Raw genomic sequence first — 12,526 nt, 5'->3', positions numbered from 1 at the left:
AGGATTTATGCATGAAATGTTATGGGAGCATGGAAAACACGGGGCATAATCCAGATGAGGAAGAGCGAGAAGAAACCACCAATGATGTACCATGCGTGTTAGTCCTGGTCTCCCGTGACACATGCTACCGGTAATCATTTGATCTCTGTACCACTCCTGAGCGGTGACGTCACCCTTGAGTGTCTGTGTCGCAGCTGCTCCCTGAAAGGAGGTGATTCCAGCCCCCGATGAAGCCACAACGGTGAAACATATGTTGGGCAGGCTAAGCGTCACCACCTAGTGCGCTGGCTATATCGGAGAGGACTGTTGCCTTCTCTCAGTTAGAGTGTTTCGGAGCCTTCTAAAGGAAGCACAACACTCTGACTACTTTCCTATTTGTCATGGTTCTGAGTACAAGACACATACTTTGTGATCTTGAAATAGCTGTTCTGCTAAACATAACAGACCTCTATGTTCATTTACCTTTGAACCCGTTGGTCTGGTACATATGTGTGTGTATATATCCGTATACTAGCATTAGCTGGCTCAACAAATATATTATTCTGAGCACACACACTACATTAAGCTATACTCTCCATTTAGGTGTAGTCCTCAAACTATATAGAACTGTATTGGTATAACTACCACTGTTAGTATAATTATATAGCAGTGGGACATTCTAAAATAGTTATTCCTAGCATACACTGTTAGTTTGAATTAGGCATACAGTTACCTGCTCCGTTTTTTAATTTATTTTAATCACTTTGGTTCACGTTAGCTTTTTGCTGCAATAAATATATTTTAATCATTTATTAATAAATAGTAATTTTTAACATAGGTATAGGTGTTCTCTTGTGCGGCTATTAGGGAGCTTTCTTTCTTTTCTTTGCTTATGATTCCAGCTTAACCTGCTCATCTGAGTGGAGCGTGGGGTGTGGACGCCTTAGGCCTCGGGCATGGTCAGTGCTTAGGCGCTGAGGCGCGCTGCTGCTCGGCAGCGAGCCCCTGCAGCCGCAATGAGAGCGGCTTTAGAAGGGGCTTCCGCAAGCGTGTCTTAAGAAAATTTTAGTTGCAGTGATGGAGTGTATGCTTTGGACCGGGAGAGGGTGCTTTCCCTATCGGAACGGGTATTTCCAATGCTGCAGTGATTGTGTGAATACACCTACCTGCATTGTTACCAATAGGCTGGCTGGGCTTCCTTGTGGGGTCCCTGTCACTTCGGTGTGCCTATGAGGGTCTGGTATTCCGACGACTCCTGATGGTTATTATACCCAATTGTTTTTATTTTTCCACTGTACCATATGTGTATTCAGTACCTTTTACCCACTAAAATATTTGTTTAGTAATGCTTTATGAGGGTTTGGGCTTGTCTTTTCTATCTATCTTAAGCAAAATAAGACTACAAAGTTGATAAATACCTTTTTCTTTGAACGATTTTTATATTTCGGTTTCTTTTTAATATTTTTATAGCAGCCATTCCATATTTTGGGTCCTAGATTTAAAAAAAAAAAAAAAGAAAGAAAAGATTGAGTAAAAATGAACACATTAAATAAAGCAGAGAAGGGGAGTCATCCGTTGAGATAATAATTTATTGGATTGCTAGACGTTATAGGTTTGCTTTTTCTTGTCATATTTAATGGGTTAAAAAGTGTCATCACAGTGCTAGGTGAACTACAATGGTAGCACAAATATTGCTGTAGTCTGGATACCCAACCAAGGAATGCTTGCAGTAGCAGCTGTTGGTATCAATATCAGGTCAGAATTAGGCTGTAGCCCGAGAGGAGAGAAATGCTGGCAGCTACAGAGACTTGCTCTGAACCAGTGGGCAGAAGTAGGTTAAAAGAGCCAAAACATCTGAGAAGACATCTACTGAGATAGGTAGGAGTCTTAAATGAACCACTCAAGGAGCATAACGGAGAGATAAGTGGATGGCTGAATAAAGATGGAAAGTATTGCAGACTTGAGGAGAGAGAAGTGGATCGTGTTCAACTTTCAATTAATGAAAGGAGGTCCCAATATGAACTGGCCGAAGACGTTCATTTTGATATCATTGGTAGGGATGACACAAACATCTTCCTACACTTACTAATAGCTACAAAGAAATGATGATCAAATCACGTGCAACCGGAAATTAATTACATGTTCTGTCCAAAACGAAGCCATTGATCTTTGCAACACTGGACACATGTCTAAAAAATTTTTTAGATATATATACAGGCATTAACGTACACAATGGGACCAAAGCATGTATGTTAAGCGAAAATGTACTTAAAGTGAAGCACTACCTTTTCCCCCCACTTATCGATGCTTCGGTACAGGTAGGGAGCCGGTATTGCTGTTCAGGACGTGCAGACAGGCGCATGCGCGAGCTGCCGTTTGCCTATTGGGCGAGGGGAATCAGCGCATCGCTACTACGGCGGTCTGTAGGGCAGAATAAGTGTCCGCACTCGCGAAGCAAGCGTATGGACACAGAGGTATGGTGCTATTGTAAATATGTCCTTACTCGCGAGTGTACTTAAAGTGAGTGTCCTTAAACTGGGGTATGCCTGTAAGCAATTCATTCTTTGACATGATGGTTAATGTAAAAAAATATGAAGCAGTTAGATCTATTCCCACCTTTCTCCAATTTCAGCGATGCCATATTGCAATTATAGAGAGGAGTGCCACCATAAAAAAAAGCTGACACGCTTGGCTACTACAGTGTAATCGGGACACCAAAACAGCAGCACTGGTGTAATTGCCTTGGTACTGCAGAATCTCCAACAAACGCCACTCGCAAATGAATGTTCCAAGTGTTTAATTAAATAGATCAATCTCTGGTCCCGATGGGATCTTTAACACTTGCAACATTCATTTGAATGTGAGACACGCATTAAAATAATGTTACAAGATATAACAAGCCAGAAAATGAAACCGTACAATTATTATGCATACAATCATACACAGTATTAACAGGTCACTTGACATTTCCTGGGGTTTGTTTTTTTAAAGTAGTAAGTAGTTTTCATGTTCATTTGGAAATATAAACACTTTACATGTCCGTGCTATTGGACCAGACTACATTTCTTGGCTCCAACAATTAACCGATTAAAAGAACAATTTACCCACTCACATGAGATTTCCCATGGACTTTTATCGGTTGCAAATACTTCCTTACCATTTGGGGTATCATAAGTTAAACTTGCAATATCTATTAGTAGATCATCTTCAAAAGGCTTGTCGTACTATGTAAAAAAAAAAAAACAGACATGAAAAGGCGTTGCAGCAGTTACTATTTACTTTGTAGCAGACAGAACCATAACAACAAATACCTTCACATTATTCAGCTACACCTCACACTTATCTGATATGGAATGTCGTGGTGGTGTGTGTTGGATACAGATATAACATTCACTGCTGGTTGTACTGCAGCACACAATCTGCTTTTTCAGGTGCTCCACTAAAATTAGGGTTGAAGCAGCATCCCCCACCAAAATAATATATATATATATAAAAAAAATAAAAATCAGAACCCAAAACAGTTAGATTGTATTGTGCAGATTTTTCTTGTTCTATTTAATTTTTTTCCAAAAAACTGGTTTACACAGTTTTCACCGGTTTATTATTGCACTGTTAAGACATCCCCATGCAAATAGCTGCTTTAAAATGTTTGTGGGTGGCAGCAACCATTTTTATTTCCCTCGGAGGGGAAGAAAAATAAAAATCATTTATCCAGAATGCCCTTACAGAATTTAGAAATGAAATAAACATTTATTTTTATGGCGGGCACAGGAGATTGTCACTTTATATGGAATACCAACTTAAAGTAGCCTGTGAAAACACATGCACAGGTGTACCAGGTGTGTTCTCTCTACTCTTGTACAGGCTTTCAAACCCATGTACTCCATTCCTCTGACAGACCTGAGAAATGTCTGCGAACCCCCCTGATGCAGATCACATCATAAATAATATATAGCACAGGCATAGGCTTTAAACGGTTAAATGAAAATATCATGTAAGAAACATCAATCCATATATTCATGGTAGAGCGATATGGCTCCTACCTTCATTAAAATCATTGTCATTTTAGCTTGGAAGACCTTCTCATTTCTGTCCAGTTCACTGTTCAAAACGCCGCTTGGGTCCAGAGGCAATTTCCCGGAGGACAGGTCAGCGAAGACCTGGGTAGGGTAAAATTAAACACGAAAAATCAAGTCTTCCGAATTCACCGACAAAGGCACTCAGGGTAGGGCTTTAACTTCTTAAAATGTCTCACTAATGTCATTGTTGTAGTACAGAAGAAGGGGCAACAAACAAGCCAATACGTTCACTAACTATCTAGGAGGTCGGTTACCTGATGTTTAACCAGAACCAAGCATAATAGGATGGAAGACTAGTGCTGGAACTTAATTTCAACATTACTGTTTGATACTCAAGACAGGTTAAAAATCAGCAGCTCACGATGCTATACCTTTTTGGTTCTTATTTGGTTTATAACTTACTTGGAATTGGGTTCCCCTTGAGCTGATCCATGGTCCTCCAACCTTCAATGGACCATTTAATTCCTGAGATATTTGTTGTTTTTTTGTGTGCTTGTTTTGACACACACAAAAAAAAACCCTACAAATAATAGCCATTTTATGTAAACCTGGCAGTAGTTCCTATAATCTTAGGTATTCTTGCTGGGTTTCAGGTAAGCTTTAAATAATCAAAAAGTGAAAATTGTCACTTTCTGGTCTTTCATCACAGAATTTTCAGTTTATATTTTATATTGTTATACAGTATTGAATAATTCACTAAGCACTTTCTTATTTAAGAATTGCACTTATATTTGGTTTTGAGCACAATTACCCTGATAACACTGTTTTATTCAAGCTTTAAATGATGTTACACTGGTGAGTTCTCTCCTTATAATGGGGCGGTTTATGAATCACTGAACCAAAATATTACACAAGGTTGTCTCTGCACTTCACTAAAAAACAGTATGAACCGGCTCCGGACACGCGCGGCAGTGAAGATACCGGAAAGGAGTGTGGGAATAGGCTCGGGTGACATTTCCAGCACACTCTGCAGTCAGACCACTACTAGAAGCATCCAGCATATACAGCTGCAATGCCTTCGAGGAGAACTACCCACTTTTCTGATGAACCCGCTGATACTGGCATCTTGTGAGTGCATTGATGACTTTACGTTGCCCCACTTAAACTACTGCACAATGCAATCACATTCATGAGTGTCCACCAAAATGGTCTCAGGGTCAGCATTTCGCTTTTTGTGGGGAGTGAAACATGACCGGTTGTCACGTTTGTAACTTTTGTAGTTTTGTTAAAGACATAATATATATAATATATATATATATATATATATTGCATAAATAAAATAGCATGTTTCCCAGGAATCTCAGGGGTGTTCCATTAGGTGCACGTCTCTCTCCACGTTGTATAAAATGGTGTGTTTTGGGAGGTATATACAGGCATACCCCGCATTAACGTACGCAATGGGACCGGAGCATGTATGTAAAGCGAAAATGTACTTAAAGTGAAGCACTACCTTTTCCCCACTTATTGATGCATGTACTGTACTGTAATCATCATATACGTGCATAACTGATGTAAATAACGCATTTGTAACAGGCTCTATAGTCTCCCCGCTTGCGCACAGCTTCGGTACAGGTAGGGAGCCGGTATTGCTGTTCAGGACGTGCTGACAGGCGCATGCGTGAGCTGCCGTTTGCCTATTGGGCGATATGTACTTACTCGCGAGTGTACTTAAAGTGAGTGTACTTAAAGCGGGGTATGCCTGTATAGCACTTGGGACTCTAGTGATAACGAGTCTCAGCGAAATTTATGAAGTTTGTCGGTGCGAACTCTAGTGGCGCAAGGTGAAACTGCATGTTTTTGCACAAACTTTTTATAACAAACTCTTTGCACAAACCTCCACGGATTTGCAAAGAAATAGTAATGTGCGTGAGAATTTGCAGACTGAACACGCTCGTCCATCTCTAATAACGTCGAAGCCATACTTTCTCACGTCTACCCTTAGGGACACCAGAGAGACCAGGTTTTTGTGACTAACCAAAGTATGCAATATACAAAGCGCTGTGTCAGGGCCCTGGAGTCCAAACCAAGGGGGAAATGCAGGCAACCATAGAAAGCTTTATAAAGAAAACACTGCTGTACTGTATTAACGGATCGACATTAAGATCAACACACAATACACACCTAAACGCAAATCAAAAAAGTGTGCAACACACACACCGACCCACTAAAGCGATAGTGAGACATATTAAAAGTCATAAGTGACCCGGCGGTAGCAAGCCTTAGGCTACGTTTATAGTGCCGGCGATCCGACTGTCAGGTGACGGTCGCTGGAAAATCAAATAGAGATGACTTCCAGCGATCGCGACCAATCCGTCGCGCTTACTATAAGCGCACACGATGGCGGCAATATATTTGTTTTGCCGCGACGTCGCCAGCACTATAAGCGCAGCCTTAGGCCTCTCCATGTTGATCAATGTAAATCCATTGGAGTGTCCATACTCTGTGTGCGCGCTCGCGCGTCTGTAGGCGCGATTCATGCAGAGACAAAAATTGTCTGTTGCGCGATGGGCCGGTCACGTGCTTGGTTCAGCCAATGAGAGCGAACTGCGCACGTGACATCACGGGCACACCCCGAGCAAGCCGCCCATCGCGCTACACTGCAGGCCAGGAATCGCCCGTGCTGCAAGCGAGCGCCATGGCGCTCCGTCCTCATGGACAAGGCATAAGGCCTCGTCCCCACTGCTAGCACGTACAAAATACGGCTCTATGGGGCCGGCCCCAGTCAGTGCATGCGCGCATATGATCAAGCGCGAGTGGCGACTACATTTTGAGAAGTCAAGAAATTTGACTTATGGTGCGGCCGAGCGATGGCCACGTCACGGTGGCGGTTCAGCCAATGAGGGCGAAGCAGACACATGAGATCATGGCTGCGCCCCCGCCGCCTCAGATTGCTCGGCTGAAGGCCACGAGCGCCACCAGGCACTCCGTTGCTCGCGCACGCTCACTGGCGCTGTAGCTTTAAGCTTAAAACCACGGGAAACTCTTTTTGAAGTTGAGGTAATAATATAGGGACATTGTGATATGATAATATAATATTGTTGCTTATGCATTCCTGTGCTTGGATTGTTTTCAGGCATAAATCCCTGCACTATTAACATTATAATGTAACATTATAATAACAGTAGTTGAGGCACAAGGGGACGTAAAGTGACTTTACCCAGGACGTAGGCAGCAGACACTGGGTTTTTAACGGTGATCACCCACTTCAAAAGGTTGTGACATTACCACTACTGCTCCTGGCGATTGCGTTTCACTCCCCCTCAATATTTGGGTGCCACGGCCCGTGCCTCGTTTTAGCGCTGGCCTTCCTCTGAGTTTCAGTTTCGATAATAAAAAAAAAAAATCATTAAAATAATGCCAACTGATACGGGTTACTTTAAATGTCCAAAAGTAACTGCATTATTGCCCAATGCTTCATTAATGGTTCCTAAAATCTGGTCTGCTTGGGTTAGATTAAAGGCAACTGTTCTACAATAAAACCCAAATCATATGGGAAGCTCATTACCAACACTACAGCAGTAATGTTCCAGCATATAATAGAGGGTTATCCTACGCCCTATACTTGGCGTGGGCCTCTCGTGAAGCAATGTGTTCCAGAGCAATGACGCAGTATTAATGGCAAAGAAACAACTGGAAAAAGCAATAAGATCATGGCATACATAATCTATAAATAAAAAGATGTCCTTAGAATTCCAGATGAGATTTAACCAAGACATTGTCAGGCAAATAAGGGGCCCCAAATTGACGAAGCCATCTTCATGGTGAAACGCGTAGGAGGAGGAGCATAGGGTTTTTGCTCTCATTCAGTGCAGTGGAGCAAGCAACATCATACAGTGGGCTCCAGCCAGTAGCACCTGTTTCAAGTTTGTTTGCCTTTCATCGGCAACCACCAGGAGGAGAGCTGACGGACGCAGTCCAGAGACTACCGGGAAGGGTCTGTGCGTCACGGCCGGAAGTGACATCAGACCCGGACACCCGGAGGGCTGCGTGGTATCGTGTGTCAACGTGCATCTGTGCAGCGTGTACTGGAGCAAATTTCGAGATTGAAGAAAGTCATCGGACCCCCACGGACCAGCAGCGATTAAAGGGTGAGCATATCGAGCATTGCTTCAACCCTGGGGTACCCCTCTATATCATAATCTGCCCGGGCAGCGCACAGTTTACAGGACTCTGACTGTACACCGGGATTCTCCCGTTTTTAACCCCTTGGAGACCCATTGAGTGCAATTGCACAACAGCTTCATCTGCACAGTTTTTAAACTTTATTGTCTATATATTGATCATCATGTTTTTGTTGTCCTAGAGGGTGATCCCTGGGACAGGATTTTTAATAAAAGTGTCTAGTTTTACCACTACCCAATTTTGACTGCGCTTCTCACTTTTTTTCTTTTTGCTGTAACATACTCTACGCTTGGATTTACCTGGAAAACGCTAAAGCCCTCCTGGTCTTATCTAGCACTTAAAAAGGTCGCAATGCAGGTCGAGTGCCCTACCATATTTCCTCTATTCCCGTGGTCACTGAAAGATCGCAACCAAAGGGTTAAACATTAAAGTATAGAGTATAGGCAGCACTCTAAAAATAAACACATCTATGCAAAAGCGCAATGGTGGTACAAGTGGAACATGCGAGGGACCCTAAAACCCTTGAAAATATCCACACGAAAACACACTCAAGTTCCCAGCACTGAAAGGTAAATGATGAGTCTCAAATGGATATGCCAAAAAAACTTTACTTAATTACAAAATCATAACAAAAAACACTAATGAATGAACAATGTAGTGTGTGTGTGTGTGTATATATACACACACACACACACACACACACACACACACACACACACACACACACACACACACACACACACACACACACACACACACACACACACACACACACACACACACACACACAGATAAAACCGAGTAGTGTGTGAACAAAATATGAACACAAATGATTCCAAAACAAAGTACAGTGCACACAAGGGAAATACTACACAAAAGAACAGATGACCAAAAAAGGGGGAGGGAGGAAATCTGAATTTGCAGCTATACGGTTCTTTGGTTCCTGCATCACATACCATTAGCCCTGCTGGGGAATATTTAGTATTGAGGACGCTTATACTTGGAGCTTTCCAGCGTTTTGAACTTTTGCTTGTACTTAGCTTTTTTTTTTTTTGCACAAGTTTCGGAGCTCTGTGGGAAAGGGGGAAGGGATGATACTCCCGCATCAGCCTAAGTACCATATTTGCCCGAATATAGTGCGACCTGGTACTTACAGTATAAGGCCGCGCTTATAGTGCTGGCGACGACGGCAGAAGACGTCACCAGCGAAAGTTATAATTTGATTTGAAGCGACGTCCCTGATTGGTTTAGAGACAGTCACATGTGGCGACTGTCTCTAAAAAATCAAATAGACCCGGCGACAAAATGTTTGGTTGCAATGTCGCTCCGTTGCGCTTACTATAAGCACTTGCGAGGTCGTCAATGTATTTGTTTCGGATCGACGTCGCGTCACCGCCGCGGGCACTATAAGCGCAGCCTTAATATATTGATTGATATGTTAACACTGGAGGTGCAATAGGAACAATATAATAATGATAAACAGAACAAGAAAAGTTTCCCTGTTGAACGCACTCACTGTACGAGTGCATTCAACAGGGAAGCTTTTCTTGTTTTGTTTATCACTGCTAGAGGACATACCTGTTTCTTGGGCTATTACATAGGCCAGCCATTGTGCAACTGCTTTCCCATCATTGGGACTACAGTACACATTTTACATCTTTTCTTTGCCAACAAGGGAGGACCTAACTAAGGACTCGTCCATAGTGAATGCGTGTGCAACGTCACGCTCGCCTGTTCTGTCCTGCAGGCAGAAGCGACAGGGAGGCGTGGCTGTGATGTCACAGAGCTGGTTCACACTCATTGGGCGAACTGCTCACGAGAACCAGCATCGCACAGCAAATTCAATAAAGGTTGTCGCGCGAAGCGCCGGTCGCTCTTGTGCACGCGCTCACACTATACACACTTATAATGGCGCCCTAGTGTTTGTTTTCGGCGCAAGCGACGTCACTCACGTCGTCTCCGCACAATGTACGCAGCCTAAGGCTACGGCCCCTGTAACTCAGCTGCAACGCGCGCCCGCGAGATTGGCGGCGCGTGCAGCCGATTACCTGGTCTGCAGGGAGCTGCAGTAAGAGACCGGGGGGGCGTGGCGGAGGAGTGACGGGGGCGTGGCCATGACGTCACCCGGCAGGTTCGCCCTCATTGGCTGAACCGCCGGGGGGCGTGCCGTATCGCTCGACGCTAGGTCCTGCTCTCAATTCTATTGAGAGCAGGAGTAGCTCTCGCTCGAGCGCTGCGGCCCCCGCTCGCAGCGGGCCCGGCGCCATTGCGGGGAGGGCTCTCGTGCGCGCAGCGTCCGCCACAGCGGACGCTGTAGTAGGCAGCGGGGGCAAGGCCTAAGGGTCTTAAGGGAAGTACCACAGACCTTTCGGTGGTAACAGATTTTCATTGTGTTCTTTTCCTTCTCATTTCCCCCCCCCCCTTTGGTCATCTGTTCTTGTGTGTAGTATTTCCCTTTTGCGCACGGTGTTTTGGATTTGTGTTCACACACTGTGCTCTGTTCTCTCTCTATCCGTGTGTTCTTGCATGTATATATACATACAGTGTCTAAACTGTTCATTCATTCGTGTTTTTTGTTATGATTTTGTAATATGGGTAAAGTTTTTTTTGGCATATCCATTTGACACTTACTCATCATTTATGAGTGCTGGGAACATTTTTTTTCTTCAAAGGGTTAAACATCACCCTCAATAGCAAATCAAAGCTTTGCTGTCAAAGTACTCGGATTCCTTCAGTCACAGGGCCAGCAATAAACTTCAGTGTTTCTGCAAGCAGGTTAGGGGTTAAATGAGTTATTTATAAAAATGTTTTACCAGGAAGTAATACATTGAGTTACCTCTCCTTTTCAAGTACTGTATGTCTTGGGCATAGTTACAAAAATTACACATGCAGTGTTGCATGGTTTCACTATGTAAAAAAAAATGTTTTAATGAATTTTTCTGCATACTTTCAATACATTAAAATGTGGATGCAATTGTGTAAAACAAAAAACAAGAAGCCAATAATAGCTTAATATTAACGCTTTGCTGTTCTGTGCAGTGTTTTTCTTTTACTACAGTAAATGCTTTAATCAGAACTGCTGGACACAACAATCGTGTAACGCGTTTTATTATTAACAAAAAAAACAACTAGGTGTAAAAGCAGTAAAATCTGAATTCCTATGATAAAAAAAATAATACTTGGACAGTACACATGCAGTACACATGCAGTAACATTTAGCCAAACCATTGCTAACATGGCGATGCACTCCTGCCCCATCCCAGATGTCACCACATAAACCTGCAGTGTCCTATGCTGGGAATGAGAGATGAATTGTATGAACGGATGTGTAAGGCTGGTGAGATAGGGCCAGTGGGTAATCCAACCACGGGGCCCTGCAGAGAGCTGTCACTCCAGGAAGCAGACACTCTTCACCATTGCATATTACTGCCTACCCGGCCCAGAGTCCGGGCTCTTTCACCCTAATCACGGACTTCTGAGCACGGCTCTTCATGCACAAGGCGCTCTTTACCCAATTCTCTGCCCGTGTGTTGCTTGCCACCCTGGCAGCGCGTGGGGTAACCCTGCTCAGTGCCCCGCCGGCTCTGCCCGTGGTTACCTCGTTGCACGGCCGCGGATCAGCAGCCTGCCCGCTCCTTCCTGCCCTTGCGCCCTGCATGATGATGCCGCCGCCGCCGCTGCAGACGCCCCGTTCTATGCCACCAAACCAGCGCCTGGTGGTGAGGGCAGGCGTAGTGACGTCACTGATAGCCAGCACGCCAGCCCTAGTCACAGTAATGCAGCACGGAGGGGGCTGGGGCAGCAGTCTCCCTAGCTGAGGTGCGCGTGTTCTGTGCGCTGAGGTGCGCGTGTTCTGTGCGCTGAGGTGCGCGTGTTCTGTGCGTTCTTTTAACAATGTTACTCTTTCTGTTATTAAAGCAGAAATCATGTTGAAGGAAACACGGATATCAGTCTCCAAGGACAGAACATGAGTGACATGTAGGTGTTCTGGACCGAAAGTGGCCTTTTCATTTTCATCAAGAAGATCTGATTGTATTCTACAAACCTTCCCAATTCAATATGCTGTGAAGGTGCTTTTGAGTACTGGACAAGATTGTAGTCACATTAGATTGGAGCTGATCTCATCTCCAGCCAGGGAAAGGGGAATAATTTAACAGCATAGTACTGTGTATAATTACAGGCTGTCCTCGGTTATCCAATGGAATCCGTTCTGGAAGTAGCGTTGGATAGTGAAACCGTTGCAAGGGCTGTTCTATAGAGGGCACGCTTGCTACGTGATTGAGTGTGTGTGTTGTGTCTGTGTGTGTTGTGTAGGTTGTGATATGAGTATGTGTTCTGTGTGTGTT

General features: G+C 43.9%; 1 protein-coding gene across 1 annotated transcript in view; it reads right to left on the bottom strand.

The window, feature by feature from the left end:
* The window catches only part of LOC142483891 (uncharacterized), a 39,346-nt gene extending 27,342 nt beyond the window's left edge, over positions 1–12,004 (bottom strand). The window contains exons 1-4 of the mRNA XM_075583820.1: positions 11,692–12,004; positions 4,023–4,139; positions 3,137–3,203; positions 1,398–1,471 (exon numbers count right to left, since the gene is read on the bottom strand). Of these exons, the coding sequence (XP_075439935.1) occupies positions 1,398–1,471; positions 3,137–3,203; positions 4,023–4,139; positions 11,692–11,838 (405 nt within the window). The 5' untranslated portion in view covers positions 11,839–12,004. The remainder of the gene's footprint in view (positions 1–1,397; positions 1,472–3,136; positions 3,204–4,022; positions 4,140–11,691) is intronic.
* Between the last annotated feature and the right edge of the window lie 522 nt (positions 12,005–12,526).

The sequence above is a fragment of the Ascaphus truei genome, unplaced genomic scaffold, assembly GCF_040206685.1.
Source record: "Ascaphus truei isolate aAscTru1 unplaced genomic scaffold, aAscTru1.hap1 HAP1_SCAFFOLD_386, whole genome shotgun sequence".
Classification (NCBI taxonomy): Eukaryota; Metazoa; Chordata; class Amphibia; order Anura; family Ascaphidae; genus Ascaphus; species Ascaphus truei.
The sequence above is the reverse complement of the archived record's forward strand: the minus strand, read 5'-3'. Positions and strand labels throughout refer to the sequence as shown.